General features: G+C 35.9%; 1 protein-coding gene across 2 annotated transcripts in view; it reads right to left on the bottom strand.

The window, feature by feature from the left end:
- slc6a5 (solute carrier family 6 member 5) overlaps positions 1-22,322 on the bottom strand; it is an 86,267-nt gene that overhangs the window by 42,439 nt on the left and 21,506 nt on the right. For both annotated transcript variants that reach the window (XM_061887047.1, XM_061887048.1), the window contains exons 4-10: positions 18,605-18,755; positions 15,514-15,645; positions 15,235-15,408; positions 11,689-11,839; positions 7,498-7,630; positions 2,222-2,356; positions 1,995-2,098 (exon numbers count right to left, since the gene is read on the bottom strand). In XM_061887047.1, coding sequence (XP_061743031.1) covers positions 1,995-2,098; positions 2,222-2,356; positions 7,498-7,630; positions 11,689-11,839; positions 15,235-15,408; positions 15,514-15,645; positions 18,605-18,755 — 980 coding nt within the window. The remainder of the gene's footprint in view (positions 1-1,994; positions 2,099-2,221; positions 2,357-7,497; positions 7,631-11,688; positions 11,840-15,234; positions 15,409-15,513; positions 15,646-18,604; positions 18,756-22,322) is intronic.

Below are 22,322 nucleotides of genomic sequence, written 5' to 3'. Positions count from 1 at the left end.
CTTTATTGATCCACAAGGGAAACTGTTCCACACAATAGCTCAGTTACAAAGGATGGAAAGTGTAAGTAAGGATGGAAAGGATAATGCAGTTGTAAAGTATAAATCAATATATAGTAGATAATACATATAATAATAATAAATAAATAAATAAATATATATTACCTCAGAGTCATATAACTTGGTACATGACACAAACTCACTGGGTATTTTTTGCTAATTTTATTAAAATTTACTTAGACTTAGACAAATTTTATTGATCCACAAGGGAAACTTGTTCCACACAATAGCTCAGTTACAAAGGATGGAAAGTGTAAGGATGGAAAGGATACTACAGGTATAAATGTATAAATAAATACATAATACATATAAAATTATATAATATATCCATCCATTATCTATACAAAAATAATATATTACCTCAGAGTCATATAACTTGGTACATGACACAAGCTAACCGTTTTTTTTGCTAATTTTACAACCATTTAACCCAGAGTTATAACATCATAGTTGATATATGCTAACTATTAGCATGCTTCTGTTAGCATTCTAACAGAGTGCTAACTTTTTTTGTAGCCTATGCCGCAGCCATACACCTCAGAGTTATATAACTTTATACGTGGCATATGCTGACTGTTAGCATGCTAACATTAGCCTGCTAACTTTTTTTCGCTATTTTCACAGGCCTACATGTTAAGAGTCGTTAATCTTGGTATGTGACACGTGCTAACGTTTACATGCCAATGTTAATTGTTCATTTTACAAATAGTGAATTACCACTGAGCACCCACGTGTCGTAAAAGCAGGGGTCTCAAACTCAATATAGCTGGGGGCCACTGGATGCAAAAACTGGGTGGGACTGGGCCGCAACAAAAGCTTTCTTTAAAAAAATCTAACATGCACTTTTTAACAAATCCACCTTATTTGAATAGCTTTCCCGCTCTGGCAACATACTTGCCAACTTTCGCGATCTTTCCGGGAACCACCAAGATATCAATACTCATCCCGACAAACTCCCGGGGCAATCATTCTCACGGTTTTCACCCAGACAACAACATTTAGGGCGTGCCACGACGGCTCTGCCTTTCACGTCTGCATTTCCACCATAAAGACAGTGTGCCGGATGAGTCACATATTGAATGAGGCTATTACATACTCACGGAAGCGACTGCAAGACATTCTTGCTCAACAGCCATACAGGTCACACTGAGGGTGGCCGTATAAACAACTTCATCCCTGTTACAAATATGCGCCACACTGTGAACCCATACCAAACAAGATTGACAAACACATTTTGGGAGAACATTTGCACCGTAACACAACATAAACACAACAGAAAAAATATTCAGAATCCAATGCAGCCCTAACTCTTCTGGGCTACAATAGGGTTCGGAGTTGGGGGTGGCGGGGGTGTATATTGTAGCCTGGAAGACTTAGGGCTGCATGGGATTCTGGGTATTTGTTCTGTTGTGTTTATGTTTGTGTTACGGTGCGGAGGTTCTCCCAAAAGGTGTTTGTCATTCTTGTTTGGTGTGGGTTCACAGTGTGGTGCATATTTGTAACAGTGTTAAAGTTGTTTATACGGCCACCCTCAGTGTGACCTCTGTGGTTGTTGATCAATTTTGTCTTGCAGTCGCTTACTGTACAGAAGCCAAATACAACATGTGGCAGGGCTGGAACACTTTTAGCACAGGTCGTTGAGGACGCCAACGGCAGTGCCTTCACCTTTAATATTATTAACCGGGTGCACTCCAGGTGAATGATTACCCCTAGTTGGGAACTAAAAAATGGTAGTCCCTCGGTAAAAGCGAGGGTATACAAGTATGACGCTGTAAAGCGCCATTCATGTCAAATTCGCGGGCCGCATCAACACAATATTTTCGCATCAAGGTGTGGGCCACAATTGGCCCGCCTGTTTGAGACTTCTGTCATCCTAACAAGGGCAACAGTTTAGATTAATTTGCCAGAGGCATGGTTTTTACCTGTTGTGTGTTTACCTGTAGCAGTTATTGTGAAACTTATTGTAGGAGGAGAGCGTGATGAGGCCTCCCCAAGCAGCCGACAAAGAAAAAAAGATCTGAGTGGCCGCGTCTTTCCACACCTAATGAAGAAGATACTCCAGGTTAGGGAGCTTGGAAAGCATTGTTTTTGGGTTTTTTTTAGCACTTTGTAAAGAGTAAAAGCGTCAGTTAAAATACTTTGTTTTACTTCCAGCATCAAGCACCTTTCCGTCCATGAGTTTCTCCCACTTTGGTGTGATGAAGTAGAGAATGCCGTCAGCTGCACCCGGGAGCGTCACACCTCGGATCAACAGGATCACCAGCACCACGTAAGGAAAAGTGGCTGTAAAATACACCACCTTTCAAAAAGGACAAACAGAAAAACGATGAATGAAAACCACAATCTGTGTAATGTTGCACCTAAACAAGACAGTATTCTTTTTTTTTTGTGTAAACAATTATTTGTGGCATTATACACATGACATAAGTGTCTACATTCGCTATAATAGCCTACTATCAAAATGATTTTCAAAATTTAATTTTAAGTGGTATAATGAAGACAACACATGGCGTAAGTGTCTATATTAGCTATAATAGCCTACTATCAAAATGGCTTTAAAATTCTTATATAAGTGTTATAATAAAGTAAATGTTGTGGTTTGTGCAGCCCTTTGAGACACTGGTGATTTAGGGCTATACAAATAAACATTGATTGATTGATTGATTGACGTTATAATGAAGTCAACACATGACGTAAGTGCCTATATTAGCTACGATAGCCTCCTATCAAAATTATTTTAAATGTCTTACATAAGTGTTATAATGAAGTCAACACATGATATAAGTGTCTATATTAGCTTTAATGGCCTACAATCAAAATGGCTTTAAAAGTCTTATATAAGTGTTATAATGAAGGCAACACATGATGTAAGTGTCTTTATAAGCTCTAATAGTCTACTATTAAAATTAAGTCTTATATAAGTGTTATAATGAAGGCAACACATGACGTAAGTGCCTATATTAGCTACGATAGCCTACTATCAAAATAATTTTAAATGTCTTACATAAGTGTTATAATGAAGTCAACACATGATATAAGTGTCTATATTAGCTTTAATGGCCTACAATCAAAATGGCTTTAAAATTCTTATATAAGTGTTATAATGAAGTAAATGTTGTGGTTTGTGCAGCCCTTTGAGACACTGGTGATTTAGGGCTATACAAATAAACATTGATTGATTATAAGGAAGGCAACACATGACGTAAGTGTCTATATTAGCTACGATAGCCTACTATCAAAATTACTTTAAATGTCTTACATAAGTGTTATAATGAAGGCAACACATGACCTAAGTGTCTTTATTAGCTATAATGGCCTACAATCAAAATGGCTTTAAAAGTCTTATATAAGTGTTATAATGAAGGCAACACATGACGAAAGTGTTTATATAAGCTCTAATAGTCTACTATCAAAATTAAGTCTTATATAAGTGTTATAATGAAGTCAACACATGATGTAAGTGTCTGTATTAGCTACGATAGCCTACTATCAAAATGACTTTAAATGTCTTACATAAGTGTTATAAGTAACACATGACGAAAGTGTCTATATAAGCCATAATAGTCTACTATCAAAATGGATCCAAGTCTTACATAAGTGTTACAATGAAGTCAACACATGACGTAAGTGCCTATATTAGCTACGATAGCCTACTATCAAAATGACTTTAAATGTCTTACATAAGTGTTATAATGAAGGCAACACATGACGTAAGTGTCTATATTAGTTATAATGGCCTACAATCAAAATGGCTTTAAAAGTCTTATATAAGTGTTAAAATGAAGGCAACACATGACGAAAGTGTTTATATAAGCTCTAATAGTCTACTATCAAAATTAAGTCTTATATAAGTGTTATAATGAAGTCAACACATGATGTAAGTGTCTGTATTAGCTACGATAGCCTACTATCAAAATGACTTTAAATGTCTTACATAAGTGTTATAAGTAACACATGACGAAAGTGTCTATGTAAGCCATAATAGTCTACTATCAAAATGGATCCAAGTCTTATATAAGTGTTACAATGAAGTCAACACATGACGTAAGTGCCTATATTAGCTACGATAGCCTACTATCAAAATGACTTTAAATGTCTTACATAAGTGTTATAATGAAGGCAACACATGACGTAAGTGTCTATATTAGTTATAATGGCCTACAATCAAAATGGCTTTAAAAGTCTTATATAAGTGTTATAATGAAGGCAACACATGACGAAAGTGTTTATATAAGCTCTAATAGTCTACTATCAAAATTAAGTCTTATATAAGTGTTATAATGAAGTCAACACATGATGTAAGTGTCTATATTAGCTACGATAGCCTACTATCAAAATGACTTTAAATGTCTTACATAAGTGTTATAAGTAACACATGACAGAAGTGTCTATGTAAGCCATAATAGTCTACTATCAAAATGGATCCAAGTCTTATATAAGTGTTACAATGAAGTCAACACATGACGTAAGTGCCTATATTAGCTACAATAGCCTACTATCAAAATGACTTTAAATGTCTTACATAAGTGTTACAATGAAGGCAACACATGATGTAAGTGTCTATAGTAGCTATAATAGCCTACTATCAAAATGACTTTAAATGTCTTACATAAGTGTTGTAATGAAGGCAACACATGACGTAAGTGTCTTTATTAGCTATAATGGCCTACAATCAAAATGGCTTTAAAAGTCTTATATAAGTGTTAAAATGAAGGCAACACATGCCGAAAGTGTTTATATAAGCTCTAATAGTCTACTATCAAAATTAAGTCTTATATAAGTGTTATAATGAAGGCAACACATGATGTAAGTGTCTATAATAGCTACGATAGCCTACTATTAAAATGACTTTAAATGTCTTATATAAGTGTTATAATGAAGGCAACACATGACGTAAATGTCTAAACTAGCCATAATAGACTACTATCTAAATGAATTTAAAAGTATTATATAAGTGTTATCATGAAGGCAACACATGACGAAAGTGTTTATATAAGCTCTAATAGTCTACTATCAAAATTAAGTCTTATATAAGTGTTATACTGAAGTAACACATGACGGAAGTGTCTATATAAGCCATAATAGTCTACTATCAAAATGGATCCAAGTCTTATATAAGTGTTATAATGAAGTCAACACATGACGTAAGTGCCTATATTAGCTACGATAGCCTACTATCAAAATTATTTTAAATGTCTTACATAAGTGTTATAATGAAGTCAACACATGATGTAAGTGCCTATATTAGCTACGATAGCCTACTATCAAAATTATTTTAAATGTCTTACATAAGTGTTATAATGAAGGCAACACATGATGTAAGTGTCTTTATTAGCTATAATGGCCTACAATCAAAATGGCTTTAAAAGTCTTGTATAAGTGTTAAAATTAACACCATAGTTGAGTTTATACCAAAAAGTTCTATTTTGGTTTCATCTGACCACATGACATTCTCCCAATCCTCTGCTGTATCATCCATGTATCCATTTTGGTATAAACTCAACTCCTCGTGTTTGGAGGAAGAAGAATACTGAGTTGCATCCCAAGAACACCATACCTACTGTGAAGCATGGGGGTGGAAACATCATGCTTTGGGGCTGTTTTTCTGCTAAGGGGACAGGACGATTGATCCGTGTTAAGGAAAGAATGAATGGGGCCATGTATCGTGAGATTTGGAGCCAAAACCTCCTTCCATCAGTGAGAGCTTTGAATGGTAGACCAAATACTTATTTTCCACCATCATTTACAAATAAATTCTTTAAAATTCCTACAATGTGAATTCCTGGATTTTTTTTTCACATTCTGTCTCTCACAGTTGAAGTGTACCTATGATGAAAATGACAGACCTCTGTCATCATTTTAAGAGGGAGAACTTGCACAATCGCTGGCTGACCGAATTTTTTTTTTCGGCCACTGTATATTGTCACGTGTTGCTGGCATCAAATTCTAAAGTTAATGATTATTTGCAAAAAAAAAAAATGTTTATCAGTTTGAACATCAAATATGTTGTCTTTGTAGCATATTCAACTGAATATGGGTTGAAAATGATTTGCAAATTATTGTATTCTGTTTATATTTACATCGAACACAATTTCCCAAATCATATGGAAACGGGGTTTATATATAAAATGTATTAATTTATTTTTGCATTTTCTACACAACAAAAAAATAAAAACGTCAATGTGTACCCTTTTATTCTTTAGTTTTTCAGTCAGAGGTACTTTTTTTTTTTTAGAAAAGGTTAGGACATCTCTGCCTTATTCAGAGATTATTGTAAGGTGCGTGTCATTATTCACCCCACTAGAGGGCACTGTTGTACAAGATTATACGCGGGCTTGAACACCTATTTTAAATACTGTACAAAGTCAACTTAACCCTGATTAAGAAAAAAGAAAATCTTGGACATGTTCATCTTTTCATCACTTAAAAAGTTAAAGGATTTTAGTAGCTTCTTTTTTTATGAATTATATGAAGAATATTCCCCAACACAGTACAATAATATATATTACATATAAACTGGACTATTATTATTACTTAAAAAAAAACATGGTTTCTAGATAGATTCTAATCTAAAGTGCCAATCAATGTAAAGTTGTTATCATTTCCAGCCAAGTATGCAAACGGTTGTTTAGTTCAGTGGTTCTCAAATGGGGGTACACGTACCCCTGGGGGTACATGAAGGTATGCCAAGAGTACATGAGATTTTTTAAAAATAGCAACAATGCGAAAATCCTTCATAAATGTATTTATTGAATAATACTTCAACAAAATATGAATGTAAGTTCACAAACTGTGAAAAAAATATAACAATGCAATAAGCGCCCCCCGCGACCCCGAACGGGAATAAGCGGCAGAAAATGGATGGATGGAATATTCAGTGTTGACAGCTAGATTTTTTGTGGACATGTTCCATAAATATTGATGTTAAAGATTAATTTTTTTGTGAAGAAATGTTTAAAATGAAGTTGATGAATCCAGATGGATCTCTATTACAATCCCCAAAGAGGGCACTTTAAGTTGATGATTACTTCTATGTGTAGAAATCTTTATTTATAATTGAATCACTTGTTTACTTTTCAAAAAGTTTTTAGTTATTTTTATATCTTTTTTCCAAATAGTTCAAGAAAGACCACTACAAATGAGCAATATTTTGCACTGTTATACAATTTAATAAATCAGAAACTGCTAACATAGTGCTGTATTTTACTTCTTTATCTCTTTTTTAAAAACAAAAATCATTTGCTCTGATTAAGGGGTACTTGAATTAAAAAAGAATGTTCACAGGGGGTACATCACTGGAAAAAGGTTGAGAACCACTGGTTTCGTTCATATGTGAGGGGAGGAAAAGCATAATTTTAACATGCATTTTTTTTTACTAAAGTTGATGAACACTTCAACTAATTTAAGTAGTTTACAGGATTGTTGTTGTTTTTTCTTTACCTTTCCTGATGACTTAATTCCCTTGGCCAAAGAGGAGTAGACAATGATCCAGGCCAGAAACAGACAGCCTGCCAGAGCCCAACGAATGTCTCCTGGATATTCAATGCCTTTGGAGATGTGCAGCACGTTGTACCTGCAGGACAGTCATCCAACACTCTGATCAAATACTGTTCTTTTATACAGTCATGGTCAAAATGTGCATACACTTGTGAAGAACATAATGTCATGGCTGTCTTGAGTTTCCAATCATTTCTACAACTCTTATGTTTTTGTGATAGAGTGATTGGAGCACATACTTGTTGGTCACAAAAAACATTCATGAAGTTTGGTTCCTTTATGAATTTATTATGGGTCTACTGAAAATGTGAGCAAATGTGCTGGGTCAAAAGTATACATACAGCAATGTTAATATTTGCTTACATGTCCCTTGGCAAGTTTCACTGCAATAAGGCGCTTTTGGTAGCCATCCACAAGCTTCTGGATGAGCTTTTGAAGAATAGAAGATTAAAATTAAATTAAAAAAATCGGTCTTAGCCTGGGCCCTGTAGTGGGGGTGCAGACTGAGGCAAAGGGAAGAAAAAAAAAAACAACTCATAGCCATAGTACACATCCCTCTTCCATGTGTGTAAGAGGGAAACATCAAACATCAAAGAACACAGAGGACATTAAAGACATTAAAGCAGCAGATACAAGCAGACACTTCTACATACAGCTATGAATAAAAAGTAAAAGAAACATATCCACTGCGGTGTTTCACGCCATCGTCCGCTGGGGTGGAGGGAGCATGGCCAGAGACAGGAGCAGACCCAACAAAGCAACCAAGACAGCCGACTCCACTCTCGGCCAGTGTCCAGTCTGAATGGACGAGCGAGGATACGTCCAAGGAGACTGAGGTGTCCGACACCTGCTCACCCAGTCGAGACACCGCGAAGCCTCTCCGTCCCAGTAGCTCAGTGCTAGCTCCACAGTCCTGTCCCCTCATCCGCATCTCCTCCAGTCCCTCCAAACCGACTCTGGTGTGGCAGAGACCCAGCAGCTGGTCTCCATGGCCAAAAGGCTCCCGGGAGGCAGATCCAGAAGTCCACAAAAAAAGCACCACAGAGGTCACGAAAGTGCCACCCCTTGTCACACAGTCCCAAATGGTCCCGGACCAAAATGCAAAAAAATATAATACCACATGAAAACAAGAGGGAAACACGAAAGGATGACACAAGAGCACAGAGCTCCTGCATACAGCAGCCACTACAGCAGCGCCATCTTGGAAAAAAAAAAATGTATTGGTTTATCAATCAATCAATGTTTACTTATATAGCCCTAAATCACTAGTGTCTCAAAGGGCTGCACAAACCACTACGACATCCTCGGTAGGCCCACATAAGTTTACTGACATGGACTTGTTTCTCCAGCATTGTCCACACGTTTAAGTCAGGACTTTGGGAAGGCCATGCTAAAACCTTAATGCTAGCCTGATTTAGCCATTCCTTTACCACATTTGACGTGTGTTTGGGGTCATTGTCCTGTTGGAACACCCAACTGCGCCCAAGACCCAAACTCCGGGCTGATGATTTTAGGTTGTCCTGAAGAATTTGGAGGTAATCCTCCTTTTTCACTGTCCCATTTACTCTCTGTAAAGCACCAGTTCCATTGGCAGCGAAACAGGCGCAGAGCATTATACTACCACCACCATGCTTAAAGGTAGGCATGGTGTTGCTGGGATTAAAGTCCACACCTTTTCTCCTCCAAGCATATTGCTGGGTATTGTGGCCAAACTGTGACGGGGCGGATTCGAACCCAAGATCCTTCCTCAGCAGATTACCACACTCCTTCTGGCAGCATGCCAAGACACGATCGCTCCACGCCCACTCTTCGCCGCAGCTGCAGGAGGCCTGTCATCAGAGCACCTGGCAGCAATCAAGTCCACTCACTCCTTGGATCCTGTGCCAGAACGTCGTTAACTCCTCGTAGTAAGCATATACGTCTCTGGCTTCCCTCTCGTTGTCCTCGCCTCGTTTTGTCCCTTTTGCCTGTTTTGCCTCGCTGACTTGTTCCTAGTCCTCTTCGCAGTTGCCTCCCTCGATCCTCGACCACTCGCCTGGACTCGGACCTTGTTTGCTTGCCGTCTGCCTCTCGACCTCTTGCCTGTCCCCGGATCCTTCTTGATCCTTCTTGTGCCTACCCCTTCCTATTCCAGACGAAGGTTCATTCATCACGCACATACAACACCCTCTTGTATTATTCACCTGATTAACTTTACACTTAATCCACCAGCCAACATTTAGAGTAGCATACACATCCCACACAATCATCAAAGGTTCAGTGACTCTTATATTGTTAAATTTGACTATTTGTATTTTATTTTGCTGTTTTTGATGTCTGATTCCGGTGTTTATGTACATGTTTTTAATAGATTTTTTTTGGTATGCAACCTACCACTGAGAAATTAGTCTGTGGCTGCAATATAGCACATGTTCATGTTCATTAAAGGCGTAGTAAAAAGCCTTGCCTGTACCGGAAGTAGCAGACAATGTGCGCGTGACGTCACGGGTTGTGGAGCTCCTCACATCTGAACATTGTTTATAATCATAGCCACCAACAGCAAGAGCGATTCGGACCGAAAAAGCGACGATTTCCCCATTAATTTGAGCGACGATGAAAGATTTGTGGATGAGGAAAGTTAGAGTGAAGCATTAGAATGTCCCCACCTCCCTTGTGGAGGGGGTCCGGTCCGATGACCATGGATGAAGTAATGGCTGTCCAGAGTCGAGACCCAGGATGGACCGCTCGTCGGGACCCAGGATAGACCGCTCGCCTGTATCGGTTGGGGACATCTCTACGCTGCTGATCCGCCTCCGCTTGAGATGGTCTCCTGTGGACGGGACTCTCGCTGCTATCTTGGATCCGCTTAAACTGAACTCTCGTGGCTGTGTTGGAGCCACTATGGATTGAACTTTCACAGTATCATGTTAGACCCGCTCGACATCCATTGCTTTCGGTCCCCTAGAGGGGGGGGTGGGTTGCCCACATCTGAGGTCCTCTCCAAGGTTTCTCATAGTCAGCATTGTCACTGGCGTCCCACTGGATGTGAATTCTCTCTGCCCACTGGGTGTGAGTTTTCCTTGCCCTTTTGTGGGTTCTTCCGAGGATGTTGTAGTCGTAATGATTTGTGCAGTCCTTTGAGACATTTGTGATTTGGGGCTATATAAATAAACTTTGATTGATTGATTGATTGATACTGTCGTCTCCTTCCAGTCCTCACGTACACAACACAAACAGCTCAATTTTTGTTTCATCTGACCACATAACTTTCCTCCAGAAGATCTTATCTTTATCTAAGTCTCACCTTAAAACTCATCTGTATACTCTAGCCTTTAAATAGACCTCCTTTTTAGACCAGTTGATCTGCCGCTTCTTTTCTTTCTCCTATGTCCCCCCCTCCCTTGTGGAGGGGGTCCGGTCCGATGACCATGGATGAAGTACTGGCTGTCCAGAGTCGAGACCCAGGATGGACCGCTCGTCGGGACCCAGGATGGACCGCTGGCCTGTATCTGTTGGGGACACCTCTACGCTGCTGATCCGCTTGAGATGGTTTCCTGTGGACGGGACTCTCGCTGCTGTCTTGGATCCGCTTGAACTGAACTCTCGCGGCTGTGTTGGAGCCACTATGGATTGAACTTTCACAGTATCATGTTAGACCCGCTCGACATCCATTGCTTTCGGTCCCCTAGAGGTGGGGGGGTTGCCCACATCTGAGGTCCTCTCCAAGGTTTCTCATAGTCAGCATTGTCACTGGCGTCCCACTGGATGTGAATTCTCTCTACCCACTGGGTGTGATTTTTCCTTGCCCTTTTGTGGGTTCTTCCGAAGATGTTGTAGTCGTAATGATTTGTGCAGCCCTTTGAGACATTTGTGATTTGGGGCTATATAAATAAACATTGATTGATAAACATTGATTGTCCATGTGATGTCAAAAAATCCACAATAGTTGTAGAAATGATTGGACACTCAAGACCGCATGAAATGTTTCTTTACAAGTGTATGTAAACTTTTGACGACTGTGTGTGTGTGTGCGTGTGTGTGTGTGTGTGTGTGTGTGTACACCGTCACCACAGAGTAAGGATTAAGACAGCATTGAAACACAAACACCAGAAAACGACCGAACAACAGAGCCATGTCCAGTTTTTCCTCACTCACTTGAAGTACTCCTCACTGGGGCTGACGTAGATCTTTTCACCTTCCAGGGTGGAGTTCAACAGTCTGCTCAGATTCCCAGCAGCACGAGCAGTGAGACAAAAAGTGGAGTTCTTGATGGAGGAGGTGTTTCTGTTCCACAGGATGCAGGAGTCTGTACAAAAGAAACAAGCAGCAGCATCAGTTTAGGAAAAGCGAAACTCTATTTTTGTAGTAAAGGCAAGATATTGACTCGGTAATGTTTGTTAAAGACATGGCAAAGAATGATATCAAAAAGAGGAATAGAAACGCACAAATTCTTAAAAAAACAAGAACTTATTATATATATACATACATATTTCACATTTCTTACAAAGAGTGAAACTTTTCAAAATTGCATTTCTTCATAGGTTTTATGCTCATGTCATTTATGTATGTGTTTTTGATTTGTTTTATATTTCATGTTGTGACATTAAAATTGGAAGGTAAAAAGCGCTACTTGCTGGTTTAAAGATGTTCTTTATTTTCTCAAACTGGAAAAACAGAATTTCTAGGCGCAGTCAAGGCATTGAGGGGTTCCGGTTTGGTGACTGCAGGATTAGGTCTCTGCTTTTTGCAGACGATGTAGTCCTGATGGCTTCATCTGGCCGGGATCTTCAGCTCTCACTGGATCGGTTCGCAGCCGAGTGTGAAGCGACCGGAATGAGAATCAGCACCTCCATGTCCGAGTCCATGGTTCTCGCCCGGAAAAGGGTGGAGTGCCATCTCCGGGTTGGGGAGGAGATCCTGCCCCAAGTGGAGGAGTTCAAGTACCTAGGAGTCTTGTTCACGAGTGGGGGAAGAGTGGATCGTGAGATCGACAGGCGGATCGGTGCGGCGTCTTCAGTAATGCGGACGTTGTACCGATCCGTTGTGGTGAAGAAGAAGCTGAGCCGGAAGGCAAAGCTCTCAATTTACCGGTCGATCTACGTTCCCATCCTCACCTATGGTCATGAGCTTTGGGTCATGACCGAAAGGACAAGATCACGGGTACAAGCGGCCCAAATGAGTTTCCAGGTCTCTCCCTTAGAGATAGGGTGAGAAGCTCTGCCATCCGGGAGGAACTCAAAGTAAAGCCGCTGCTCCTCCACATGGAGAGGAGCCAGATGAGGTGGTTCGGGCATCTGGTCAGGATGCCACCCGAACGCCTGCCTAGGGATGTGTTTAGGGCACGTCCAACCGGTAGGAGGCCACGGGGAAGACCCAGGACACGTTGGGAAGACTATGTCTCCCGGCTGGCCTGGGAACGCCTCGGGATCCCCCGGGAAGAGCTAGACGAAGTGGCTGGGGAGAGGGAAGTCTGGGCTTCCCTGCTTAGGCTGCTGCCCCCGCGACCCGTCCTCGGATAAGCGGAAGAAGATGGATGGATGGAAAAATTTAAGCTGACATCGAATGGTCCTGGAAAATTTCCGGAACTCCCCAGAGCTTTTCTGAGATAGGAGGGACTGATCTCTAAATTAACCCCGATTAAATTGAAATGTGGGTGGTTGATGAGCATTTTGAGTGTTTGTTGGTTGTTGTATCTCTCTAGGAGCATTTAAGAATGCCACAATGTGTTTTTCTGTGATTAATTTAATTTGACTTTATTGATCTACATTTTTTTAAACTTGTTGAGAGGAAAAACAGAATGTGATGCATGTTTGGCTATTCCTGTCAACTATATATGTCTAAAACTAAACAAAAGTTTACAAACCCGGTTTCCATATGAGTTGGGAAATTGTGTTAGATGTAAATATAAACAGAATACAATGATTTGCAAATCCTTTTCAACCCATATTCAGTTGAATATGCTACAAAGACAACATATTTGATGTTCAAACTGAAAAACTTTTTTTTTTCTAATAGTAATTAACTTTAGAATTTGATGCCAGCAACACGTGACAAAAAAGTTGAGAAAGGTGGCAATAAATACTGATAAAGTTGAGGAATGCTCATCAAACACTTATTTGGAACATCCCACAGGTGTGCAGGCTAATAGGGAACAGGTGGGTGCCATGATTGGGTATAAAAACAGCTTCCATGAAATGCTAAGTAATTCACAAACAAGGATGGGGTGAGGGTCACCACTTTGTAAGCAAATTGTCAAACAGTTTTAGAACAACATTTCTCAACGAGCTATTGCAAGGAATGGAGAAATCACTGCATGTAAGCGATGATATTACGGACCTTTGATCCCTAAGGCTGTACTGCATCAAAAACTGACATCAGTGTGTAAAGGATATCACCACATGGACTCAGGAACACTTCATAAAACCACTGTCAGTAACTACAGTTGGTCGCTACATCTGTAACTGCAAGTTAAAACTCAACTATGCAAAGCCAAAACCCATTTATCAACAATAACCTGAAACGCCGTCGTCGTAAAATACGAAAGCGGAGACTCCGGACTGTTGAACGACCGAAACTCTACATAAAACAAGAATGGGAAATAATTCCACTTTCAAAGCTTCAACAATTAGTTTCCTCAGTTCCCAAACGTTTATTGAGTGTTGCTAAAAGAAAAGGTGATGTAACACAGTGGTGAACATGCCCTTTCCCAACTACTTTGGCATGTGTTGCAGTCATGAAATTTTAACTTAATTATCATTTGGAAAAATAAAACAAAGTTTATGAGTTTGAACATCAAATATGTTGTCTTTGTAGTGCATTCAACTGAATATGGGTTCAAAAGGATTTGCAAATCATTGTATTCTGTTTATATTTACATCTAACACAATTTCCCAACTTATATGGAAACGGGGGTTGTAAATAAATGTGATATTATCCGATCAATGGCCTTAAAAAGGGCGAAAAAATACTTGTTTTGTATGTTTGTTTAGGGCTGCAGTTATGTGACAGATTTAAGGAAAAATGAAGGACCTGTTTGGCTTTGTACACCCGTGAAATAACTGAACCCTTTCAGGAAATTTGTGAATAAAAACAAACATTAAGGCCAAAACTAAAACAAAAATTTAAAAAACAACGCAAAAGTATTAGATTTCCTCTCGGAAAATAATAAAGTACTTCTGATTCTGTTTCAGAGATATTGAAATTTGTGTTCATTCAGTTGAAAAGAGGCTGTAGTTCTTCCACTGGCCAGCAGAGGTCAGTGTTGCGCCTGCTGCAGCACTGCAGCAGCTCAGTACAGTAAATATGTCAAGCAAGCATTTTTTCTGCTGAATTCACAGAATCCCCAAAAGGCGAATATCACCAGAAATTCGTTGAATTTCGATACATAATCGATGCAGACCGTTGACAAACACCTGCATTTGCATTTCCCTACAAAAAAAAATTAAGTATATTTAATGGAAGAATTTAATTATTAAAATTACAAAAAAAAACTGCAGTTTCAAAACAGTGGAAAAGCACAACTTGGTATAAAACGTAAAAAAAAGAATATAAATAAGCTGTGGGGTGTTTAAAAATTATATTTTAAGTATGGATCACAGGTCAGCATTCTGCAGGACACCTCAACTTAGAGTGGTGACGCATTGCGCATTGTGCAGTGTGTGTGTGTGTGTGTGTGTGTGTGTGTGTGTGTGCGTGTCTCACCTAGGAGCAGCATTTCTTTGTCCTTACATTCCACGGTGTTCCACGCATTCCTACAGTGAGCCCATGGCAGTGAGCCCTTCAACGAAGCGAACAGGTAGTACAGTGTCCAGCACATAATAATATTATAGTATATGGCTATCAAGACAGATACAATCAACATGGCAATCCCGCAACCTAAAATAAATAAACGAGACGAAATATGTATCAATTACTCTTAAGGGAAGTAGAGACTGGTGGGTGTTGAATGTTGTGGGCGAGGGTCTGTTGGGATGCAAGTACCTTGCAGGGCTGGGATGCACTTCCATACTGACACTGGGCCCTGGCTGGCGAACTGGCCCAGGGACACCTCTAGTAAAAAGATTGGGATGCCGGCAATGCCCAACATAGTCAGGTAGGGGATCAAAAATGCACCTGCAAGAGGGGAAAAAGGCACAAAAAAATAAGATTTTAAATGTATCCTATTGTTATTTTATTTCTGCTATAATAGTGCAAAAAAGGCCACAAAAAATACTAATATTTTATATTTATTCATTGTTTGAATTTTATTTCTGATATAATAGTACAAAAAAGGCACAGAAAATATTATTTTATATTTATCAATTTTTAAAATTTTATGTCTGCTATTATAGTACAAAAAGGCACAAAAAAAGTACAATTTTGTATTTATCAATTTTTTAAATTTTATTTCTTCTATAATAGTGCAAAAAGAGAACACAATATAATAGGATTTTATATTTATCCATTTTAAAAAAAATGTATTTCTGATATGATAGTACAAAAAAGGCACAAAAAATATTTTATATTTATCCATTTTTAAAATTTTATTTCTGTTATAATAGTACAAAGAGGCACAAAAAAAGTAAAATTTTGTATTTATCAATTTTTTAAATTTGATTTCTTCTATAATAGTGCAAAAAGAGGGCACAAAATAATAGGATTTTATATTCATCTATTTTTAAAAAATGTATTTCTGATATAATAGTACAAAAAAGGCACCAAAAATATTTTATATTTATCCATTTTAAAATGTTATTTCTGCTATAATAGTACAAAAAGGCACAAAAAGGCACAAAAAAAGTAAAATTTTGTATTTATCCATTTTTTAAATTTGATTTCTTCTATAATGGTGCAAAAAAAGAACACTTAATAATAGGATTTTATATTTATCCATTTTTTTCTTCTATAATAGTTCAAAAAAGAGGAAAAAATAAGATTTTATATTTATCAATTTTTTTATATTTTATTTCTGCTATAATAGTACAAAAATGCACCCAAAAGTAAGATGTTATATTCATCCATTTTTCCCTGCTCTAATAGTGCAAAAAAGAGCACAAAATAATAGGATTTTATTTTTATCCATTTTTTTCTTCTTTAATAGTTCAAAGAGGAAAAAATAAGATTTTGTATTGATCTTTTTTTTTTTTGCATTTCTGCTATAATAGTACAAAAATGCACACAAAAGTAAGATGTTATATTCATCCATTTTCCCCCTGCTCTAATAGTGCAAAAAAAGAACACTTAATAATAGGATTTTATATTTATCCATTTTTTTTCTTCTGTAATAGTTCAAAAAAAGAGGAAAAAAAAAGATTTCATATTTATCAATTCTTTTTACATTTTATTTCTGCTATAATAGTACAAAAATGCACCCAAAAGTAAGATGTTATATTCATCAATTTTTTCCCCTGCTCTAATAGTGCAAAAAAAGAGCACAAAATAATCCATCCATCCATCCATCCATTTTCTACCGCTTATTCCCTTTCAGGGTCGCGGGGGGCGCTGGCGCCTATCTCAGCTACAATCGGGCGGAAGGCGGGGTACACCCTGGACAAGTCGCCACCTCATCGCAGGGCCAACACAGATAGACAGACAACATTCACACTCACATTCACACACTAGGGCCAATTTAGTGTTGCCAATCAACCTATCCCCAGGTGCATGTCTTTGGAAGTGGGAGGAAGCCGGAGTACCCGGAGGGAACCCACGCATTCACGGGGAGAACATGCAAACTCCACACAGAAAGATCCCAAGCCTGGATTTGAACCTAGGACTGCAGGACCTTCGTATTGTGCGGCAGACGCACTAACCCCTCTGCCACCGTGAAGCCCACAAATAATAAATAATAAATAATAGGATTTTATATTTATCAATGTTTTTCTTCTACAATAGTTCAAAAAAGAGGAAGAAAAAATAAGGTTTTATGTTTATCAAAATTTTTTTACATTTTATTTCTGCTATAATAGTACAAAAATGCACCCAAAAGTAAGATGTTATATTCATCCATTTTTCCCCTGCTCTAATAGTGCAAAAAAGAGCACAAAATAAAAGGGTTTTACATTTATCCATTTTTTTCTTCTATATAGTTCAAAAAAGAGGAAAAAATAAGATTTTGTATTGATCTTTTTTTTTTACATTTCTGTTATAATAGTACAAAAATGCACACAAAAGTAAGATGTTATATTCATCCATTTTTCCCCTGCTCTAATAGTGCAAAAAAGAGCACAAAATAATAGGATTTTATATTTATCCATTTTTTTCTTCTATAATAGTTCAAAAAACAGGAAAAAATAAGATTTTATATTCATCAATTTTTTTTACATTTTATTTCTGCTATAATAGAACAAAAATGCACCCAAAAGTAAGATGTTATATTCATCCATTTTTCCCCTGCTCTAATAGTGCAAAAAAGAGCACAAAATAATAAAATGTTATTATATGTTTCTTTTTTTTTTTTTTTAATTGTATTTATGGTTAAATCACCATAAATGATTCCCGGGCGCGGCACCAATGCTGCTCACTGCTCCCCTCACTTCCCAGGGGGTGATCAAGGGGATGGGTCAAATGCACAGGACAAATTTCCCCACACACTTTTAACTTAACTTAACTTAATAATATTGTATATTTCTCACATATTTTTATTTTTGCTATATTAGTACAATACTAAAAGACATCATTAGTATTGTACTACAGATGTTTTTTGTAAAAGGAGAGGTTTTTTATATTTAAAACTTATTTATTGTATATATTTATTATTCTATATTTCTCCCATTTTGTATGTTGCTCTAATAGTACAATACTAATACAAATAATCAACGTTATACAATTATTATTATTAAATTTTTAAAGGGGGAAATATATATTTTTTTATATTTGAAAATATATTCTTACTGTGCAAAATGTATTTAAAAATTGTATTCAATTTTTTTCATTTTGCCATGAAAGTATTATTAATCACACAATAAACTTACATATTTTAGGGGGAAATGTAGTATTTATGTTTTTAAAACATTTTTATTTGAAACATGTATATTAAATGTGCTTTACATATATATATATTTGTAGCTATTAATGTATTTATTTGATCTCTTACCTCCACCATTCTGGAAGGCAAGATAAGGAAACCTCCACACGTTCCCCAGTCCCACAGCATAGCCCACCATGGACAAAATAAAATCCAGTTTATTGGACCAGTTTCCCCTGGCCTTATTCTCATCCCCTTCCTCGTCATCATCATCGTCCGCCTGCAAGGAGAAAATGTGCAAAATCAATATTATTATTTGTTATTTATTTTTTACTAAGTTATTACTTCATTAGGAAAAAATTGTCTCAGGGGACTTTTTTGTATTTTTGACCATATTTTTCATTGCACGTTTTACCCAAATGTGCTTTATCGTGTTTAATTTAAAATGTGCAATATCTTCACAGGTGTACAATATACTTTGGCTACTATTTGACAATACCCCCAAACAGGTGTACCATATCAAAGGGCATCATAAAAAATAAAAAATAAATGTTTTTTTTCTCAAATATCCCAATCAACTTCAGCCATTAAACAAAAAAATACAAAATCATGTAAAGTTTTTTGTTAATGAATTTTAAGAAGACTGTGATCAAATGACGTCACAGTTTTCTACTAGTATTTATTTGCATTGAAACTTATTGAGTTTGGAGCAAAAGGCCTTTCAAAAAGGGTGATTTTTCAATATTTTTTTTATAAAAACAAAGTTGTTTTTTAGAAATTTTAGTATAGAATTTCAAACCAAAAAAAACATTTTTTTGTCCCTTTAAAAAGGTAAGAACTTTAAGGTCATGTTCACCTTTAAAGTTGATTAAAAAAATAATCTTATTTTTTAACCTTTTTTTTATAAAAGCGTGAAGTTCTTTGATGATTTAAAAAAAACTTTAAAAAAACAGCATTTTTATGTCCCTTTAAAAGTAAGGACTATAAGATAGTAAAAATAATCTTTTTTTTTTTTGAGAAAGAAGTGAATTTTATGAATGAATGAACACATCTAATGTTCTGAGATGAGAAAAAAGCCCCAAAAAAGCATGACGTTTTTTGAGATTTTCTTGTAAAAAATATCAAACAAAAAAAAACACTCCATAAAATAATTATTTTGTCGCTTTAAAATGTAAGATTATAAAACCAATACAATTAATCTTAAATCTGATCAAATAATGTCAGTTTTCATGAGTATATAATAATAAATAATTAAAATATACATATATTTTTTAATTTAAAAAAGTGTTTTTCAACTTTTTTAATAAAAGCATGAAGTTGTTGTTTTTTTTTTTTTTTTAAATTTTAGTACAAAATGTCAAACAAAAAAAAATATTTTTTTGGGGGGGCCCTTTAAAAAGGTAAGAACTTTAATGTCATGTTTACCTTTAAAGTTGATTAAAAAAATAATCTTATTTTTTAACCTTTTTTTTTATAAAAGCGTGAAGTTCTTTGATGATTTAAAAAAAACTTAAAAAAAACAGCATTTTTATGTCCCTTTAAAAGTAAGGACTATAAGGTAGTAAAAATAATCTTTTTTTTTTTTTTTTGAGAAAGAAGTGAATTTTATGAATGAATGAACACATCTGATGTTCTGAGATGAGAAAAAAGCCCCAAAAAAGCATGACGTTTGAGATTTTCTTGTAAAAAATATCAAACAAAAAAAACACTCAATAAAATAATTATTTTGTCCCTTTAAAATGTAAGATTATAAAACCAATACAATTAATCTTAAATCTGATCAAATAATGTCAGTTTTCATGAGTATATAATAATAAATAATTAAAATATACATATATTTTTTAATTTAAAAAAGTGTTTTTCAACTTTTTTAATAAAAGAAATTTTAGTACAAAATGTCAAACAAAAAAAAAGATTTTTGGGGGGGGCCCTTTAAAAATGTAAGGATTTTAATGTCATGTTCACTTTTAAAGTTAATAAAAAATAAAATAATCTTATTTTTTTACATTATTTAAAAAAAAGCATAACTTTTTTTGAAAAATTTTAGTAGAAAGTTTTTTTAAAAAACAGCATTTTTATATCCTTTTAAAATAAGGTCTTTAATGTCATGTTCACCTTTAAATATAATACAAATCTATTTTTTTAAATATATTTATTTTATAAAAGCATTAGGTTTTTTGAGAACTTACAGTAAAAAGAAAAAGTCAAACAAAAAAAACAGCATATTTTGTCCCTTTAAAATGTTAGGAACAATATAAGGACTTTAATGTCATGACAACCTCTAAAGATAATAATCTAATTAAATGAGATCAAATAATGGCAGTTTTTCAAGAGTATATAAAGATAATAAAAATTATTTCATTTTTATTTTTATTTTTATAAAAGCATAAAGATTTTTGGGAAATTTTTTTTTTTTTTTTTAATTCATTTTGTTGTCCCTTTAAAATGTAAGGAATTTAATGTCATGTTCACTTTTAAAGTTAATAAAAAATAAAATAATTTTATTTTTTAATATTATTTATAAAAGCATAACGTTTTTTGAGAAATTTTAGCAGAAAAAATTTAAAAACCCAGCATTTTTATATCCCTTTAAAATAAGGACTTTGTCATATATTTATTTTATAAAAGCATTAAGTTTTTTGAGAAATTACAGTAAAAAAAAAAGTCCAAAAAAAATAGCATATGGTCTCCCTTTAAAATGTTAGGAACAATATAAGGACTTTAATGTCATGACAACCTATAAAGATAATAATCTAATTAAATGTGATCAAATAATGGCAGTTTTTCATGAGTAGATAAAGATAATAAAAATGATTTCTTTTATTTTATTTTTATTGTTATAAAAGCATAAAGATTTTTGGGAAATTTTATTTAAAAAAATTTAATTTTGTTGTCCCTTTAAAATGTAAGGAATTTAATGTCATGTTCACCTTTAAAGATAATAAGAATAATCTTGAATGTGATCAAATATTGGTAGTTTTTCATAACAATATAAAGATAATAAAAGTGATCTTATTTTTTTACATTTTTTTCATAAAAGCATGAAGTTTTTTGAGAAACATCCCTTTGAAATGTAAAGACCTTAAAGGCCTACTGAAAGCCACTACTAGCGACCACGCAGTCTGATAGTTTATATATCAATGATGAAATATTAACATTGCAACACATGCCAATACGGCCGCTTTAGTTTACTAAATTGCAATTTTAAATTTCGCGCGGAAGTATCATGCTAAAACGTCGCGGTATGATGACGCGTGCGCGTGACGTCACGCATTGTAGCGGGCATTTTGTTCCAGCCCGATCCCAGCTATAAGTCGTCTGTTTTCATCGCATAATTCCACAGTATTCTGGACAAATGTGTTGCAGAATCTTTTGCAATTTGTTCAATTAATAATGGAGACGTCAAAGAAGAAAGCTGTAGGTGGGAAGCAGTGTATTGCGGCCGCCTTTAGCAACACAAACACAGCCGGTGTTTCATTGTTTACATTCCCGAAAGATGACGGTGAAGCTTTACTATGGAACAGAGCGGTCAAGCGAACACGGTTGGTTGGACCACACACACAAAGTACAGTGTATTATGCAGCGAACATTTCAAAATATCAAGTTTCGAATAGGGTCCCTTGGGAAGGGCAAAGATGGGCATCGCCACCACCTGTCTACTGGTGCTGAAGAAAGGTGCAGGGCCGACCTTCAGGTTGTACAGGTACGACCATATAATCTCACTAAAACACTAGTAACACAATAAACAGATAAGGGATTTTCCAGAATTTTCTGAGTAAATTTCTCTAATAACATCTGAATCGCTCCCACTGTATAGTCTTTTTTTTCCTAGTCCTTCTCTCTCACT

This window comes from Nerophis ophidion, linkage group LG25 (assembly GCF_033978795.1).
Source record: "Nerophis ophidion isolate RoL-2023_Sa linkage group LG25, RoL_Noph_v1.0, whole genome shotgun sequence".
Classification (NCBI taxonomy): domain Eukaryota; kingdom Metazoa; phylum Chordata; class Actinopteri; order Syngnathiformes; family Syngnathidae; genus Nerophis; species Nerophis ophidion.
The sequence above is the reverse complement of the archived record's forward strand: the minus strand, read 5'-3'. Positions and strand labels throughout refer to the sequence as shown.